The 19655-nt window shown below is 39.2% G+C and overlaps 1 protein-coding gene across 1 annotated transcript; it reads right to left on the bottom strand.

The window, feature by feature from the left end:
• Window positions 1–6286: 6286 nt before the first annotated feature.
• On the bottom strand, window positions 6287–15470 carry LOC133126279 (cytochrome P450 2J2-like). Its single transcript, XM_061238318.1, has 9 exons — window positions 15245–15470; window positions 14979–15141; window positions 13184–13333; window positions 11524–11684; window positions 10262–10438; window positions 9940–10081; window positions 9374–9561; window positions 8439–8580; window positions 6287–7154 (listed from the first exon to the last, which is right to left on the bottom strand). Exons 1-9 carry the CDS (start codon window positions 15428–15430, stop codon window positions 6979–6981), a joined length of 1485 nt encoding a protein of 494 aa, XP_061094302.1. The 5' UTR covers window positions 15431–15470; the 3' UTR covers window positions 6287–6978.
• Window positions 15471–19655: the final 4185 nt, after the last annotated feature.

Below are 19655 nucleotides of genomic sequence, written 5' to 3'. Positions count from 1 at the left end.
ACTAATTGAATTAGATAGGGTACCATTGGCTACCAAAAATGAGAAATAAAAAAAATAATCATAAAAAATTAGTTTCAGCGCCCATTACCTTCAGGGAACCACAGCTGGAGATTGAAGCCAATCATGTCCAGTGATGTAAAAATGCCTACACACATAATTTAAGCATTTCATCGAAATTCTACTGAAAAAAGTGTGACAGTGCTCCTTTAAAGAAATTAGTACAGTGCTGTTGCATGTATAATCCATTGTCTGGCATATGCACGGTACCATTTCCAAACAATCGCTAACATTCCACCCCCAGCCCCCCCAAAAAACGTCTCAACTGTTTTCTTTTTAGGGAGCTTAGCCACTAAACCTCAAATCCTAGCTACGCCCCTGATTCTAGGAAGGATTTGATTACAAAGTCCCAAAATACCCAATTTTGAGATTTACTCCTATCTGATTACTGAAACCCTATCCAAAAAAGTTTTTAAATGCAGTGCCCAGGTGATACGCACTACGCAAGTGGAGCTTGGTAAATATGTTCACCTCCAGGAAGGACTCGAAGGCAGAGTTCATAATGGGAAGGGAATAACAGTCCTTAATAGTGATCCTATTGAGATGGTCAGTGAATGGCCTCAATGACCCATCCTTTTTCCCCACAAAAAAAACAACCCTGCACCAGCAGGAGAGCTGGACAGCCTATTATGCCCTGTCTCTACACACTTGACAGAGTCCTTCATGTAATAATTTTCAGGGGCAGGCAGTGAACCGATGCGCCCATCAGGGGGTGCACTACCTGGCAGCAAATCAATGAACGGTGAGGGAGAAGACTCCATGCACACTGTTTGCTGAATAACCGGCAAAGTTCCCAATATTCTGATGGTACCAATGACAGGTCAGTCTCCTCCTCACCTTCCACTGGCTGCTAAGACTCTGAGCTTGAGGAGCTACAAGGCAAAGTAGAAGCAGTTAAACAGTATTTAAAACAGTTAGATCCCCAGTCAATAAACCTATCAGTACTTCAGCCGATATGAGGGTTGTATTCTCTGAGCCAGGGGTGGTCTGCAACTGAACAGGAAAGGTTACGTGAGTTATGCTAATGGATCAAGGATAATTGCTATCAAGGGCAGTAACTGGCAAGGGTTCAGTGAGTTATACAATATGCGTTGAGTCTACACGAAGGCTACTGCGTAGCATTGCATTATGCATTTCCGGCTGCTCCGCCATTCATCAGTTTCAGTCGCCTGTGCTGCGCCCGAAACCAAAATCAGTTGACTTGATGCCTCGTTGCCTGATTAGTAATATGTCCTTCAAAAAAAGGTGACTTCGGAGGTGTGTTCACAGCACGCGATTGAGACGCACTATGAAGGCAGAAAGATGTCAGAGTGAAAGTAAAGTGATTACGTGATGCGTAATTACAAGCAATTTAGCTGGCTAGCTCACGGAGGCTTAAACATTACATAAGTTATTTCAGTTTGTTAAGCAATTAAAATGTTGTTCATGAAGTATAACTAAAACAAAATGTCGAGCTCGTTGTGTACTTGCTCTTTTACAGTTCCTTGTGAACGGTGTCATAACAAATTATATCCCTTTACAAACTTTCCAGTTTCTGGTTACGTTCCCCTCATGCGTAAATTCGCGTCGACAGCGTGGTTGCCAAGCTTTATATATTGGTTGCTATGATACGATCTATAAGATACATTCCCCTGATGCGTATGGTAGCGTCAACTGGCTAGCGTGTCTTTTTGTGAACGGCATACGCTTAGTCATTAATCTGTCAAAAAGCATTTATTTAGTCCGGTATATGCAAGTTAACGAAACATATACATTGCCAATTTACCTACAGTTTAAGATAGCGATAGAGATAGCTAGTGCTCTTCTCTCGGTGGACTAATATCAGTACCACTAGCTAGTGAGTGAAACAGCAAACCATTCGGTAATAAATATATGTAGAGAAGTAGATAAGCATGACATGGTATATGCAAAATAAGAAATATCTAGCTAGCGAGACAGCCAGACGGATAGATCGCTCGCTAACTAGGAAGATAAGCCATAGCTGTTTTTTTTACTCCTAGCTAGCTAGATGTAGCCTATATCATGGTTCAATGTATATAAATAATCGAGATATTACATACGAAGCACTACATAGTCACAAAAGCTTGCCGATGCAGAGCCTATTACACATAGCACTAAACCAATATGATTGACGTCGTTGCAGAGACAAAACCGGAAACGTGACCCCGGAGGAGATCAGTTTTGTAAGGGGGATAGAATTTGTTCATTAATTTAACGGTAGTTGGGAGATGTGCTCTCACCCATCAGGAGTGTCCCACTCTCTGGATGAGCCCTCTCTTTCCCAACAGTTCAGGACGAGTGTTTTTGAAATGGTCTGGGTCGGAGACCACAAAAATACCTGTTCCCTCAAATGGCGCTTCCGCTCTGTTTGGTTCCGTAAATATTAACTGCACAATCAGCCACCAGTAAATACCTAAAACAAACTAAACTGCTGCTATGAGGGTTCACTTCTGTTTAGCAAGTTTTGCTTTAAACTTGAAAGGCATTAAAAATCAAATGAAAATCTTTTGAAATGTTGTTAGGAAAAATGTTAAGGAAAAAGGTTGCTTTGCTCTACTATATTAGGGTGAAGGGCTTTGTACTGCAGGTGCTTGGTGAAAACGAAATAGTATCACAGTGTGGAATTAGTTCACACTGAACAAAAGAGACCACACAGGCTTAATTAGAATTATTTTAGGATTTTTAATTGTGAAAATAACAAATTCCTCTCTACGGCCTGCTAGAAGACACATTGTTTTTGGCTTTATAGAGCATCTGGGGTGAAAATGTTTTCAATATTATTTACTTCAAAAAGAGAGCTGTATTTTCATAATGACAACTGTGTGGCTTGAACAAACAACAGGCACACTACCCCTTTATTTTATGTACACATTTCTAGGTGTTGTATTCTGGATTATCATGACCATCAGTCTGTGTGCACTGCCCCATAGAGAAACAATACAGAGCTATGCTGGCATGTTTAAAGATTACTGTAGGTAAGGTGTTTGCTTACCTTGGATGACCCATTCTGCTTAGAGCAGCAGCCTACTCAGTACTCAATACTGATAATAGATAAAAACAGACTTGCTATGAAGCTCGTTCCGTATTGTATTACAAACACATTTGTAATTAATTACTTAAACTCAATCTTTACTTACATGGATTTATGATCAAATTATAATAAATCATGACAATGATCAAAATGCCCTATGAATGCTGTGCAGCTCACCTAAAATGTGTCAGACAATGACAATGAAAAACACAGAACCTAAGTGGTGATAATTTCCGTGTTTTTTCATAAGCCTCATGTGATATCCTGTATTCTGTCTGTTAGTTTATTCTATGTTTTTGTAACTTTATTATTTTTCTTATTCATATCTGGTTTCTGTTTACATTCATTGTTCATTACACTCGTTTTCCCCTGTGATGTCTGTGTCTTTTGTGTAAGCCTGTAATTTCTTTGATTCCTGAGACACCCTTTTTCCTGACATTGAGTTTTGCTTATTCCCTTCTGTTTTGGTTGCCTGTGATTTTTGGTTTTTGATCCTCGCTTTGTTTATGACTCGTACCTCTGCCATTCTGGTCTCCTGGATTTTGACCTGTGGACTGTTTTTGTGACTTCCCTTTTGCCTCTCGATTTGGCACTGTGTCTATCTGATTACCTGGCTTTGACCCTTGGACTAAATAAAGTTTCTTGCAATACTGTTGTCTGCTTCTGGGTTTCTGGCCGCAAGTGTACCCCCTCGAAAGTAAACAAGCCAAGTTTGAGGTCATAACAGTGATTGCTCCTTGACAATATAAATGAAAATGCTTTAAAATGTATTCAAATAAATGATCCATGCCATTATGGGCCAGCATTTGTGTTTATATTTAGGCATTTCCTGCAGGACAAGTCATTATTAACATAGACATAGAGTCTACAATTAAAACAACATGTATTATTACATAATTCTGTTTATTAATTATAGTTTAAGCTTGTGTAATAGTCATATTTGATTTGGTGCCAATTTACCAATTCAAAATCAGTTTAGACGAAAACTGACGGAATGATAACTTGAGAAGTTTTCTTAGCTGAATGATTAATACAAAAATTGTATTTCTTTAATTCTTTCTGGCATGAAGTTGTTTATTAACACTATGGCAAACAGAAGAAGTTAGCAGAGTTGGATTACATTGGACTTAAAATATTAGTCTACATTCAGTGACCACTTTATTAGGTAAACCTGTACACCAGCTTGTTAAGGCAAATACAGTGGTGTGAAAAAGTGTTTGCCCCCTTCCTGATTTCTTGTTTTTTTTTTTTTTGCATATTTGTCACACTTAAATGTTTCAGATCATCAAAGAAATTTTAATATTAGTCAAAGACAACACAAGTAAACACAAAATGCAGTTTTTAAATGAAGGTTTTTATTATTAAGGGAGAAAAAAAATCCAAACCTACATGGCCCTGTGTGAAAAAGTGATTGCCCCCTACACCTAATAACTGGTTGGGCCACCCTTAGCAGCAACAACTGCAATGAAGCGTTTGCGATAACTTGCAATGAGTCTCTTACAGCGCTGTGGAGGAATTTTGGCCCACTCATCTTTGCAGAATTGTTGTAATTCAGCCACATTGGAGGGTTTTCGAGCATGAACCGCCTTTTTAAGGTCATGCCACAGCATCTCAATAGGATTCAGGTCAGGACTTTGACTAGGCCACTCCAAAGTCTTCATTTTGTTTTTCTTCAGCCATTCAAAGGTGGACTTGCTGGTGTGTTTTGGATCATTGTCCTGCTGCAGAACCCAAGTTTGTTTCAGCTTGAGGTCATGAACAGATGGCCGGACATTCTCCTTCAGGATTTTTTGGTAGACAGCAGAATTCATGGTTCCATTTATCACAGCAAGTCTTCCAGGTCCTGAGGCAGCAAAACAGCCCCAGACCATCACACTACCACCACCATATTTTACTGTTGGTATGATGTTCTTTTTCTGAAATGCGGTGTTACTTTTACGCCAGGTGTAATGGGACACACACCTTCCAAAAAGTTCAACTTTTGTCTCGTCAGACCACAGAGTATTTTCCCAAAAGTCTTGGGGAACATCAAGATGTTTTCTGGCAAAATTGAGACGAGCCTTAATGTTCTTTTTGCTCAGCAGAGGTTTTCGTCTTGGAACTCTGCCATGCAGGCCATTTTTGCCCAGTCTCTTTCTTATGGTGGAGTCATGAACACTGACCTTAACTGAGGCAAGTGAGGCCTGCAGTTCTTTGGATGTTGTTGTGGGGTCTTTTGTGACCTCTTGGATGAGTCGTTGCTGCGCTCTTGGGGTAATTTTGGTTGGCCGGCCACTCCTGGGAAGGTTCACCACTGTTCCAGGGTTTCGCCATTTGTGGATAATGGCTCTCACTGTGGTTCGCTGGAGTCCTAAAGCTTTAGAAATGGCTTTATAACCTTTTCCAGACGGATAGATCTCAATTACTTTCTTTTTCATTTGTTCCTGAATTTCTTTAGATCTCGGCATGATGTCTAGCTTTTGAGGATCATTTGGTCTACTTCACTTTGTCAGGCAGGTCCTATTTAAGTGATTTCTTGATTGAGACCAGGTGCGGCAGTAATTAGGCCTGGGTGTGGCTAGAGAAATTGAACTCAAGTTTGATAAACCACAGTTAAGTTATGTTTTAACAGGGGGGGGGGGGCAATCACTTTTTCACACAGGGCCATGTAGGTTTGGATTTTTTTTCTCCCTTAATAATAAAAACCTTCATTTAAAAACTGCATTTTGTGTTTACTTGTGTTGTCTTTGACTAATATTTAAATTTGTTTGATGATCTGAAACATTTAAGTGTGACAAACATGCAAAAAAAAATAATAAAAAAAAATAAAAACAAATCAGGAAGGGGGCAAACACTTTATCAGCCAATCATGTGGCACCAACTAAATGCATAAAAGCATGGATACATGGTCAGGAGGTTTAGTTGGGATGGGGAAGAAATGTGATCTCCAGTAAGTGACTTGACCATAGAATGATTGTTGGTGCCAGACAGGGTTGTTTGAGTATCTGAGAAACTGCAGATCTCCTGGGATTTTAGTGCACAACTTTAGTGTCTGCAGGGTATGGTGTGGGAAAAAAACCCCTCTAAAACACGTTAATGAGAAAGGTCAGAGGAGAATGGCCTGACTGGTTCAAGCTGAGCTTGAAATAACCACACGTTACAATATTTAAGGTAAATTTCATAAGAATGTTCACAATATGGGACAGTTGTTACCAGAGGTACTCATTGACTTAATTTTAATGGTTTTAAGTGCAGCAATGGGTAAAGAACATTTATTTCTTAATGCATAGAATCATGAGGATATGTTAATATAATCAAAGTACATACAGACAAAACAGACAGACTACTTTTATTATTTTGTTATTCTGATATGGTCTTACTTCAAAGTCTATGTCGTCAGTTTATTGAAACAAATAAATCCGGCAAACAAGTGGCATACTAGATAAAACATTTACTAGACTGTAAAGATCTTTCAATGAACACTGAAAATCAAAGAAGATATTTGAAATATGGATAATATTATTCAATACTAATGTGTTTTTGGTGTCTTCAGCCAATATTTCCTACGATTGTACTGCTTATGTTGTCTGGATTTCTGGTTCTTACATCATATTTAAGCAGTGATCCTTCACCCTTTGCCCCATTTTTTTACATTACATTACATTACGTGGCATTTAGCAGACGCTCTTATCCAGAGCGACGTACAACAAAGTGCAAATCGATCACAAATGTGATTGCTTTATTCAACATGTTAAACTGATATTTACAAGCAATATATGATCGACTAATATCATAGAGCATAAAAATAGAACTTGAGCCTGCACTTTACATTGTTGTCAAGATGTTCTCAACTCAACATTACATGCAATTGATTCCTTGGCTGCTGCTGCTGTTTGTTGCTGTATAGAGGGTTAGCGATCCAAGGCACACATCTGGAAAGACCCTGGAGAGTAAGTGAACCCAAGCTGACCCTCCAGGCTGGGCTCCACTCCAGGGGGAGGAGAGAAGGTGAACCTCTGGAGGAGAGAGGTGAAGAAGAGGAACAGCTCCATTTGAGCCAACTGCTCCCCCAGACACACCCTCTTACCTGAAGAATGAAAGTGGCAGTTAGAAATAAAACTGAGAGATACAGGTCCTTTGCTCTTTATCATCTACAACTCATGCCTTCCTGTTGAATTTTGGCATACATCTTACACAGTGGCGTAACTGAAACCTGTCAGGCCGCGGTGGAAATTATACTCAGGGCCCGTCCCCTCCAATAACATTGCATCCGACATTCAGAACCAAAGACAGTAGACTAAGCTCAGGGATAAGCGCCAGTCAGTCCTCCTAACAGATAGCAGAAATGCTACTAACAGATTTCTTCTGACAATTGCAATAATATATGACTCTGACTAACAATGGCTTCATGGTAAAAAGCAAAAATGCTGCTGACTCACTTAAAAGGACATCTATAACAGCATTCTGCACTGACCCAACTGCAAAAATATACCACTCGTTATTGGGGCGGCCTGTAGCATAGTGCTTTAGGTAAGTGACTGGGACACCCAAGGTCGGTGGTTCTAATCCCAGTGTAGCCACAATAAAATCCGTACAACCATTGGGCCCTTGAGCAAGGCCCTTAACCCTGTGTTGCTCCAGGGGAGGATTGTCTCCTGCTAAGTCTAATCAACTGTACGTCGCTCTGGATAAGAGTGTCTGCCAAAATGCAAATAATGTAATGTAACTGTGCTCCGGTCTAGCTACATTGGTAGCTAATCTACAAAAGTCAGTAAATTCTATATTTCCAAATGGTTTCACATGTTTTTTGATATTTTGTGACAGTGACGTTTGTTTCCCAATGAAAGAAAAGGCAGCAGTGCTAATAATCCTGGTGTCCTCTGCATTTTTGCCTTTTACAAATGATGCATGTCTTTGGTCTCTAGTGAACAGCTTGATAAGGTTCTTTGTGATAATAATTCTTATTATCAGACCTTGCTGACTTAGGATGTAAGGATGAGCAAATTTTCTCCATTTTCTAAATTAAATAAAATTTGTAATAAAATTTGTACTGTACTACAATGGAAAGTGCGACTAAACTTTCTGTTTAATGCTTGCCTTTTTATACCAGTGATAGTTGTAAGAAATCTATGTTTTAAAATAAAGAGCTTGATAAGCACGAAAGGCATGAAAAGCTTCTGGTTACCCCATTTGTTTAATAGGTCTAGCTATAACTGAGTTTCTATTGTATTTAAGTAGGATGAGTATTGTATTATTTTTTATTGTACATCATTACAAGAGAGCATGAAAGAAAAGTAAGATAATGTATACACATTACTAATCATGAAATATGCCTATAGGTCAAAGGCAGAAATAAAAGAGTAGCAGCCACCTGCTGAAAAAGGAAGGAAAGCTTTCCTTCTCCGAAACTGGCCCTGAGAATCCAGAAAGTGCCCAGGGTTGAAGGTGTCTGGTGTCTCCCACTCATGTTCATCATTCAGCACTGAAGAGAGACTAATGAGCACGGTTGTACCCTGCACAGAGGAGAAACAAGAAACAGTGTCACAACACAAACACTTCTTCTTTTTGTTGTGCTCAGGGGGAACAAAGGCGCCTTCCATACTGACCAGGGAGGGACAGTTGATGTCAGAGGGGCACCTCAAGTGTTCTAAAAATACTGCCAAATTTGAAAGGCTATTCACTGAAGTTTTGAGTGAATCTTTCCTTTGCTTTTTTTTTTATTTTAATTATTATTATTTTTTTTACAATGTGACAATTTGTGAAAATTTTTTCCATCTGTGCTTTTTTTATTGGTGCTCCATGTTTTGATTTGTTTATCTTATATCAATTGATATAAGAACAGCAGTCTACACAATCAGGTACTACATCTCTTGTTCCTCCAAATCCCATTGGCCATCTATCCTACTGAACCCACCTACAGTACCGTATATACTACTACTATAATGGATAATCTTAATTTAGAACAGTTTTCTGAAGTTAAGAATGTTTGTCGAAAGGAGGCCCATTGTCCGTACTGTGAAAGCAACTCAACATGAGCAAAAGCTTCACTGAAATTTAAGGCAAATTCTACAATTTTGGAGTAGTTGTAGTTGAGCACAAGATGAACACATGAACACAAGGTGTATCTCCATAGTTTCAAATAAAAATACATTGCAATAAATGTAACAATACACATAAAAATATTACATTTGTTGACTACTAAAAATGTATAGGTGAAAATATTGATGGAGCCAGAAATGTATTCCTCTAAGTGGTGAGAAATATGTTCCTAGTTTCCACAAATCTTCAGTATTTTCTTTCATTCACCTTTGGTATAAAATGTTCTCCTAACATTGCATCTTTACTGGTCATTTTGGGGAAGCCCATTGGCACAATGTTGCCCATCCTCTGTATCTCATGTATAACAGCATCAGTGTAGGGCATGTTGGCTCTGTCTGCCATGATAGGCTGTCGTGACCGGCCAATCACACTGTCTATTTCATCCTGGACCTTCCCTGTGAGAGCAAGCAGTGAAAATAGTGATAGTTATAGCTGAGTGAACCATTCACTATCAGAGTCAGCCTCTACCATCACTATCAAAGCACTGGACTGCAAAAACAGGTATAAGGTGTCATGAAGATACAACACATATTTTACACAGGACAACAAGTAGATTACCTGATTTAAATACTTTGATAATTATGATTCATTAGATTATCTGCATGAATGAGGGCCAGTTCCATGCTGTGGATTGCTTTTTTCACACAGCTGAATTGCAGCCATGTTGAATACTATATATATTTATTCATATTTGTTTATACACATTTATATATTTATATTTATTAAGTCATTATATTCCAGAGCTCTGGAAAAAAAGATCGGTAAACACATACTCTGAATCTCTGGGTTCTTCATCATGAAGACAAAACCCCAGCGCAGGGTAGTCGCACTTGTCTCTGTCCCAGCCTCAAACATGTCCAGAATGCAATATGTCAAGGTCTCAATATTGAAGCCAGCTTCAACATCATCTTTTTTCTAAGGGAGGTTGCAGAAAACAATTTACCTTATTTAATTGAACAAAAGTTTAAACCTACATCAACACAGGTTTAGACAAGGGTATCACAAATCCGATGAAAAACACCTATGGTCCTACTGGAAGGACTTACATAACAACAAACTAAATTCTCAGGTTGGACAGAAATGATTTCACCTTACCGTCTTAATTTCTCTCAAATAGGTGTCAATGTAGTCTCGGGGGTCAGAGGGATCCCAGTCTTCCTTGTGCTTCTCTATTTCTTCGTTTATGAAAGCAATGATTTTATCATAGTTTGAAAGAATGGTTTGGTGGGATCCTGGCAAGTACTTTAGAAGTCGTGGAAGGGCATCGTACAGCTGAAAATGAAGAAAACAGCACCAAAGTTATCTGTTGGCTTTTTACTGCATGTTACCACACATGCCATTTTGATGTCCAGGTCAAGATTCAAGCAAAATTATTCAGCTGAAAATACAGCCAAGGATCATGGTTTGCTCACAGCAGTTCATAAGTAAAGCAGGGAATACACCAAGCCGACCATCAGCTGTTATCAGATCTTGTGGGATTTGGGGGATCGCAATTTGATCTGAAAATTTTGATTTGAAATTGGTCTACCCTTCAAGCCAATCAGCAAGTTTTGATAGGGTGTGGTGCAGTAGAAGAAACAGGTACTCAGTGCTTGAATTGGGCCAATACTTGTATAGCCTACTTTTTGTTACCACAATAGGGCTATTGGTTGCACTGTCAGTTTGTATTGGCTAACTTTACTAAAATAAGCTGGTTGGTATTGAGTAGTGCTTGAGGGTATGAAATCTCGCCAAACTTTTTGTTTATAATATTACCAATAGTTTGATTATTCTCCGATTCAAATCCAGATACGCTAATTAATTGCTCAGATCTCTTCACATTAGCAGCGCTGTTTTGAAAGTAAATAGGCTTTGAAAGTAGACTACTGGAACTTCTAGATTTTTCTCAAATGCGTAGCCTACCAACACTTCCCATTTTCCACTTACTGTTGGTAGGCTACAGTTTTCAATACCTGAATGAACTCCTAGTAGCCTACACCTTACACTGTTAAAAGTATATACCACATCAACAGCCCTTATACTGTACTTGTACTGCATATCTTCTATTTCCAGTGAAGGAGATTCAAAAGTTGTGGGACTCCCTCTGAACCCAATACATGTGCTATAGGCTAATGATGACTTACGTTCTCGAGGCAAAGAATATAAATAGATGCAAATGAGGAGGAGACAGCCAGGGTAGTGCAAAACCTTTATCAGACAGTTAGGACAGATTACTCCCGACCAGTTCTGATGGGACCCCTGTTGTCGGCCATAGTCAGATGACTATCAGACCTCCGTTGGCTTGTATTCCCTGCCTTAGATAAACTCTACTTCTACTTGCTGAATTTGTGAAAAAAAAAATGAAAGTGCTTACTAACCTGCGCGTGTAGACTTCCAAATAAAAAAATGGCTTCTGCATCCAAACGTAGGACAGTCTGAAAACGTGTGTCACTGTAGTCAAAACGATGTCCAAACACCACAGAAGAGATGACATTGGAAACTGCATTGCTCATTGTAAACTGGGGATCAAATGGTCTCCCTGAGGTCAAAAGCAATAAACAAATAAGATCTGGTGGGCTAGTATGAAGAGTTAAACCCAAGGGGCAGTTTATTAATATGGTAATACAGTTGTTTAAATGTTACATTTGGTCTCATCTGACCACAGCACCTTTGTTCAATCATACATTAAATAACAAAATGAAACCAAAATTGAATGAATCAGATACAGCATTTGTATGTTTGGCACTGAAAGAGAGATGTATAAAAGTATGCACCTCATACCCACTGTGAAATATAGTGGTGGGTCAGTGATGTTTTGGGGCTATTTTAATTCCAGAGGCCCAGGGGGGGTTAAATTCAATGGTATAATGGATTCCATCAAGTATCAGACAATTTTGACTGACAATCTGGTTGCCTCTATCACAAGGCTGAAACATGGCTGTTGGTGGACTTTCCAGCAAGAAAATGACCCAAAGCATGCCTCAAAATACACACAGAAATGGTTCTGTTATAATGCCTATGCTGTGTGATCAATTATACATCATGGCTTTATTGCTGTTGAGTGATTGTGAGCAAGGGCGGCACGGATGGTGCAGTGGGTAGCACTGCCGCCTCACAGTAAAGAGGTCCTGGGTTTGAATCCCCGTTGGCCGGGGCCTCTCTGTGCGGAGTTTGCATGTTCTCCCCGTGTTTGCATGGGTTTCCTCCCACAGTCAAAAGACATGCAGGTTAGGCTGATTGGAGAGTCTAAATTGCCTATAGGTATGAGTGTGTGAGTGCCCTGCGATGAACTGGCGACCTGTCCAGGGTGTATTCCTGCCTTTCGCCCAATGTATGCTGGGATAGGCTCCAGCCCCCCTGCAACCCTGTTCAGGATAAGCGGGTTAGGATAATGAATGAATGAATGAATGAATGAATGATTGTGAGCACTTGACTTGTACAGGCGTGTTTCATGTGCCTCTCATTGTGCTTAAAAACTACTGCACTTATTAAATGAATTTCACTCGCCTGATTTGGAAGGTTCTCTAATTGCAATTTCTCTGCAACCTTTCCTCCCTGCTAAAAGCAGTTGGTTGGTGACGGAAGGAGACCGCTCTGTTAGGGCATGGGGATGGAGGACCAGATGCCAAAAAGGGAATCTTCAAGTTACCACCAGAACATGTGATAACGACTAATATAGTCTAGGGTTCTACCTAATTGAACGAGATAAAATATAGGAAAGAAAATATAGGATATATTTTTTGACCAGGATAGAATGGATTTGATGAGATTCAGTATTCATGTGGCTTTCAGAATTGCATTTTCATATGGAATTCCCATTTTTTGTAATAAAAGAGAAACTAGAGGAATTATACTGCGTATTCATGAAATATTGTTTAGTGAGATGGAGTTTCTATTGCTGCAAATAAAAAACGAATGTGGGTTTGATGTTTAGTTTGTTTTGGGTTCTTATTATTGCCGCAGTAGTACTGTACTCTGTAAAAGCACTACACAAAATAAACTGAATGGAAAAATGTGTATGTTCAGTGCTTTAATTACCCTGCTCCTCTTTCATAGCCTGGCAGATGTACTGGCACTCCTGTTGAATGTATGTCATCAGGGTTTTCTTGCCTTCTCCAAAATACTTCAAGTGGATATTTGCAAACTTCCTCTGGCTCTTCCACAGGTGTCCATTGCTTAGAGCTATACCTTGATCAAAAAGAGACAGGTTTTACAAGGAGACACTGCTACTTGACACAAACCCACAGACACACACATCTAGTAATTACTAGTGATTGAAATAGCATCCCATTTTGTCAGTTCCATAAGCAAATAAACCTGTTGAAAATCTGTGCAATGTGAATACCACTACATGAATTATCTGGTTAAAAAAGCATTACATATGGTTCTGTTGGAAAGTAAGCAATAACCCCCAAAAAATATATATATTACAGTTCAACAGCTACTGTGCAGCTGTCCATAAACAAAGATGCATGCCCAAACATTTAAAAAATGTATTTCTGCAGCAGAAACCCCTATGCCAACCATGTCTCTTGGCTCTGTTATCTCTTCCCACGGCTTCTCTTATCACTCCTACGCTGATGACACCCAACTCTTCATTTCCTTCCCCCCTGACACCCAAATCACCACACAGATCTCTGCCTGCTTGGCTGATATCTCTGCATGGATGACTTCCCATCACCTGAAGCTCAACCTTGCCAAAACTGAGCTTCTCTACATCCCTGCTAAGTCCTCTCCGTCAATCGACCTCTCACTGACTGTGGAGGACTTTGTAGTTTCCTCCTCCCGTACGGCAAAGAATCTTGGGGTGACTCTTGATAACTGCCTCTCCCTGGCTCCACAAGTATCCTCCACTGCCAGAACCTGCAGGTTCTTTCTGTTTAATATACGCCGCATCCGTCATCTCCTGACGGAGAAAGCCACCCAGCTCCTAGTCCAGGCGCTCGTCATTTCCCGCCTGGATTACTGCAACTCCCTCCTAGCCGGTCTCCCAGCGTGCGCCATCAAGCCCCTCCAGCTGGTCCAGAATGCTGCAGCCCGCTTGATCACCAGTCAGCCCAGGTCGGCTCATGTCACCCCGCTTCTCATTGGCCTCCACTGGCTTCCTATTGCCGCACGCATCCGATTCAAGGCCCTAGTGTTGGCATTTCAGGCTGCTAAGGGGACTGCCCCACATTACATACAATCCCTGATCACTCCCTACTCCCCAGCTAGACCACTCCGGTCTGCCAGCTCTGGTCGCCTTACGATTCCCTCTCTACGGGCACCTGGCGGTCGAGCTGCACGTTCACGCCTGTTTTCCGTTCTGGTTCCTCAGTGGTGGAATGACTTGCCTACCACTGTCAGGACAGCAGAATCCCTCCCCCTATTTCGACGCAGACTCAAAACACACCTCTTCAAACTCTACCTTAGTCCCCCCTCCTGATTTACCCCGCCCCCCCCTTCTGATACCCCTATCCCTGTCTAACCCCCCCCCCCCCAAAAAAAAAAAAAAAAAAAAAAAAAAAAATTGCTCTTATGATGACGACTATATGTTTAGAACAGCAGTCCAGGTGTATTTTTCTAGTTCTGGATGTGATGCTTTGACTTGTGTTAGAACCTATGCACTTGTAAGTCGCTTTGGATTAAAAGCGTCTGCCAAATGACTAAAATGTAATGTAAATGTATGCAGGACAACTAAAATACTGTAACTAACATTTTCTATACAGTACTGCCAATTCATAAAACAAATTGTACTTCAGCAATTATAGTTCACTGCATTCCATAATATACCACCAATTTTAATGAAGTAACTTTCTGTTTTCTAGTTTCCTAACAAATGAAAGTCACTTACCAAGCCCTTTAAAGATTTCATGAAAAAGAGGAAGTACTGGGCGGTCAACCAGGTTTTCTCCCTGTGTAACCAAAGCATCCTTCGCCATCTTATAGCCTGATATAAAAACAATCTTCTCATTGCCCTTCCTCAGACTGAAGACATTGCCATACTCTCCAGCAAGCTATGAATAAAAAGTGTATAAAATGTATGGATTTCTGCAGTTCAACAGCAGATATTACACATCTATCTGAATTTTTTCACCTTTGCCAAGTCAAATCTCTCACCTTTGCAATGGTCCTAAAGTCAAGAGTGCTGTAGACATTCCCCAAGAATGGCAATGGCCAGGGTCCTGGTGGAAAATTTGGTGGATTTCTATTCTTCAGGATATCAGAAATAAGTAGGAACACAAGGAGGAATAGTAGGCAGTCCCTGATATTAAACCATGCCAATAATAAGTGCAGTAGAATCATGGTAGTTCAGGAGCACTGAGAGAACAGTACAGGAACAAACTGATCTGTATACTGAGAAAAAGAAATGCAGTGAAAGCTAAATGAATGGTGACCTTTGATCTGAAAATTGAGGGGGCGGGCAACTTACCCGTAAGCCTTTGAAGGATAGGCTATGTATTTCGTAATTATGATTATCTTTTTCATTCAAGTGTTCTTTTTTAGAGCAGAAGTGATTGTTACGTCATATAGGCCAGGCGTGTCAAAGTCCAGTCCTGGAGGGCCGCAGTGTCTGCTGGTATTTGTGGTATGTCACAGTGAGAGCTTCAATGAAGTAGCCAACAAGCCTTGAACCCATTGAACCACATTCTTTTTTTCCGCCTTTTCCAGACTCAAAAATGAAATAGTTGAAGTTGTTATGGTAATTGTCTAGAAGCAAGAAATGGCTGATTTAGCTAAACTTTCAGATACCTTTTGGCTTGTGCTATTGCAAGTGGATTTTAAAAAGTTTTTTTTAAAACTAACTAGTTAGTGTAAGGGTAATTTGCTTAATTGATTCTCAATAGATTATTAACTTACAATGTGTGTTAACATGAAGACAATCACATGATTACAAATAACCTTTTAAACCGTTAATCATTATTACTATTAGACCACTTTCTGAATTAAGTGCTTACTAGGAGTCTTTCTCTGTCTCTGTCTGGTAAAGCCCCCCCACCCTTCTGGAATAGTGTGTATAAGAGTCTTACTATGTCTGATTCAAATCAGAAAGCCAGTAAGCTTTCTCACTTTCTGTTATTTTTTTGCAAATAAATACAAAAGTTAAAATCACGTATAGCTATTGTTGTTTTTACTGGGATCTGTTTCATCAGACAATGCTCACCTGTGACATGACCTAGCATTTTTCCCTAACATTACCTTGGTCACTAAGCTAGTGCAAAAAGAGAAGAGATGAAAGAGATGCATGTGCTGTACTTTCTGTAACTTGCTACCCAGGACAGGATGTGAATGATTCTCTCGTGTCCCGACCATGGAGCTTCTCATCCTGGAGGGTGTGGTTGGGACACATAGCAACCAGGTAAAGAATCATAGCAAACAGGTAGGTATAAAAACACTGACAAATGAACTGAAATGATGAACAGGTGTAAGTGCAGGGAAGACACATGTGAGTGAAGCGCCATGGAAAGTGCACAAGGACAAGAGACAAGTAACAAGGCAGAAAACAGAAAATAATGTAGCTCAGAGCTACACATCTTTTAATTGATTGTTATTTTAAGTTATTTTACATGGGAATTAAAATCCCAAAAAATATTAAAAGGCAATTTCAATTTCTTAAACTCCAATCTAAAGCTTTATTGAAAGGATAAGCAACTTTTTCAAGGTTTGAGACCTGCTGGTTTTCCACCCTCCCTTTACCTGGGGAACATGTGTGAAGACAAGTCTGGCCAATCAGTAGCATTAATTACCCAGAAGAAAACAAAACCAGGGCTGGATTTTGATGGGAATAGGGAAAAAATAGATCTTTATATTTTTATTTATGTTCACTCTGCATATATTTTAAAGGCTGTAATATTGAAAGGTCAGATACCCAAGTGTCACACGCATTGTTTTCTCCACAAAATCTAATTGTATGAACATTCCATCACATGGATGTGAGAGACCAGGACTAATGCTAAAATGCTGTGGATTACAAACTAGGCTACTGTGCCATTTTCAAATAATAACACATATTGAACAGCAATTTCTCCTGAAATTGATTATGAAAGAAGAGGCCCTGATCTAGTCAGCCTATTTGTGTAAAAATGTACTGCAGTGCCTGAAATAATCCCAGCTGTGAATCTGGAGCCAACTTCAGCATTGGGTCATACAGTCTAGAAATTGACTAATGCTGGAAAGAAATGTATGGTGTTTTATTGTGTTTCATTCCCCCGTCTTTAATTTTCTCCAAATTTGGAATCCTAAATAACCCAACCCATTGCTATAAAATCCTGTTCAGCACATGCTCCCAGTGATTATTTATATTCCCTCTACAGTGCACCAGCTGTCCGTTCTTCCTGGGCTACATCATGAAAACGTACACACTGTAATTTAATACATTATTAAATGAACTCTTCAATAGGTTTACCTTTAGAATTCTCCATCTCCCATGGTAATATTAGTCCCTTGTTCTATTGTTTACATTAGTGGTGTCCAATCTTATCCTAAAAGGGCCGGCGTGGGTGCAGGTTTTTGTTTTATCCCAGCAGTAACCTACCTGATTATACTAATGAACTAATCGTGGTCTTTAATCAAGACCTTGATGAGTAGAATCAGCTGTCTTAGTCCTGTGCTAAAACAACAACCTGCACACACACCGGCCCTTTCTGGATAAGATTGGACACCCCTGGTTTACATCAATAAAACATACGCAGGTAAATGACTGTCCAGGAGAATCAGGATAATTGTTTCACAATATATAATATTCTTTCTCTACACCCCTTCACAAACTTACCACCAGATGGCAGACGAGTCTGCCTGAAACTTGTTCTTTAGCAATCATAAATCACTGCATCACTAAATGTCAATAACTAAAAATCTAAAAGGATCATGCGTCAATTGCCATCTTCATTTTTAAACTGATTTACAGAAAATCTATTCCAGTTTGTAGATGTTTATTACTATTACTTAACCCATTAAGTATTGCCCCTTTTCTTGACACAGACTTAAAAATGACATTATTACTATTACTATATTATTACTAAAATTATTACTTTTCTTGGACACTTCTGACTATAGGCATAATCCTGGTCTCTTCTGAAAGTTAACCCTTTGGGGTTTGTTCTCCAATTGCTACCAATATTACAACAACAAAAAAAACTTACAGAACTCAAACACAGTTAAATGATTTTCTGTTTTTGAATGGATACAGATTATTGTAGTGCACTAAGAAACACAATGGAGCCAAATCACAACACTTGAATATCACCAACAATGAGCATTCTGCATAGGTCATTCTAATCTATGTCCATGTAGTTCTCCAAAAGGGAGAACAAAATTATATTATGGGTCTTATGAGGTATAAAATGCAGCTTTTTGCTTAGTAAACTATAAAAGACCTTTTATCCTGAAAAAAAGGGTTTGCACTTCTTCCTAAATAAGTACAAAATTTCCTTAAAAAATAAGTCAATCATTGCCATAATACTATCTTGTATACTAATATATTCATTGAGGTTCATTGATTGAAGTTTTTGTCAAATATCCAACTCCCATCAATAAGTCAAACACATTCCATAATTTCACATGCTATCTATTATCAATAGAATGTAAATGTACTGGATAACAATAACATATTTTGATAATGTATTTAAACTCACCGGTAGATAAAATGGGGTCACATCACAGAAAATGCCCTCTATTGTGTTGTCAATGGTGTTTCGACTGTCTTTCTCAGAAATATTCACTCAGACGAGAGATGCCTTGGAACTCCTCCAAAGGAACTCTATTTAGACGTAGGCATCGCAAAAAAAGATTTTGGTTGTAAAACATCAACCTTTTTTGCCAACAGACTCCACATGCTTATAGAAAATGCTAGAGTTTCATTTGTTATGATCCTGATTTCTGTCTGTTAGTCCATTTGATATTTTTGTAAATGTATACGTTTTCATATTCATGTCTGGTTTTCTTTTACATTAGTCTTTGCACTCGTCTTCCCCTGTGATGTCTGTGTCTGAATAATTCTGATCCCGAGTCACTCCCCTGTCGGCGTGCTTCACTATTCCGGTGGTTTTGGAATTTTCTGGTTTCCCACAATGACTTCTGTCTCGCTGTTTTTACTTGAATGATGGGCTTGTTTTCACTTATTACAGCAACCTGCTTCTTGTTTGTGAGTGGCTGGGCAGTTTGAAAACTTAAATCTGTTTTAAGCACCCTGAAAGCAATGTTTTTTCATCAAAGTGTTTTTCTATTAACTAATGATGTGAGAACACCTCAGACTCCAAATATATGTCATTTAAATCACTGTCTTGTGGGTTATAAATAAAATTTACATCAACGGAATTTGGCAGACGCTTTTATCCAGAGCGACGATAAGACGATAACCACTCAACATAACAAGGTAATATAATCGTAACGAAACATAACTAGACATGACGAAAAAATAAATCGTAACAAGAAATAAACTTAACAACATGACGAACCTAGACTAACATAATACATGATAAGACAATACGAGACTAAGACAAAATGAATAAACATAAAACATGGCAACACA

The sequence above is a fragment of the Conger conger genome, chromosome 4, assembly GCF_963514075.1.
Source record: "Conger conger chromosome 4, fConCon1.1, whole genome shotgun sequence".
Classification (NCBI taxonomy): Eukaryota; Metazoa; Chordata; class Actinopteri; order Anguilliformes; family Congridae; genus Conger; species Conger conger.
The sequence above is the reverse complement of the archived record's forward strand: the minus strand, read 5'-3'. Positions and strand labels throughout refer to the sequence as shown.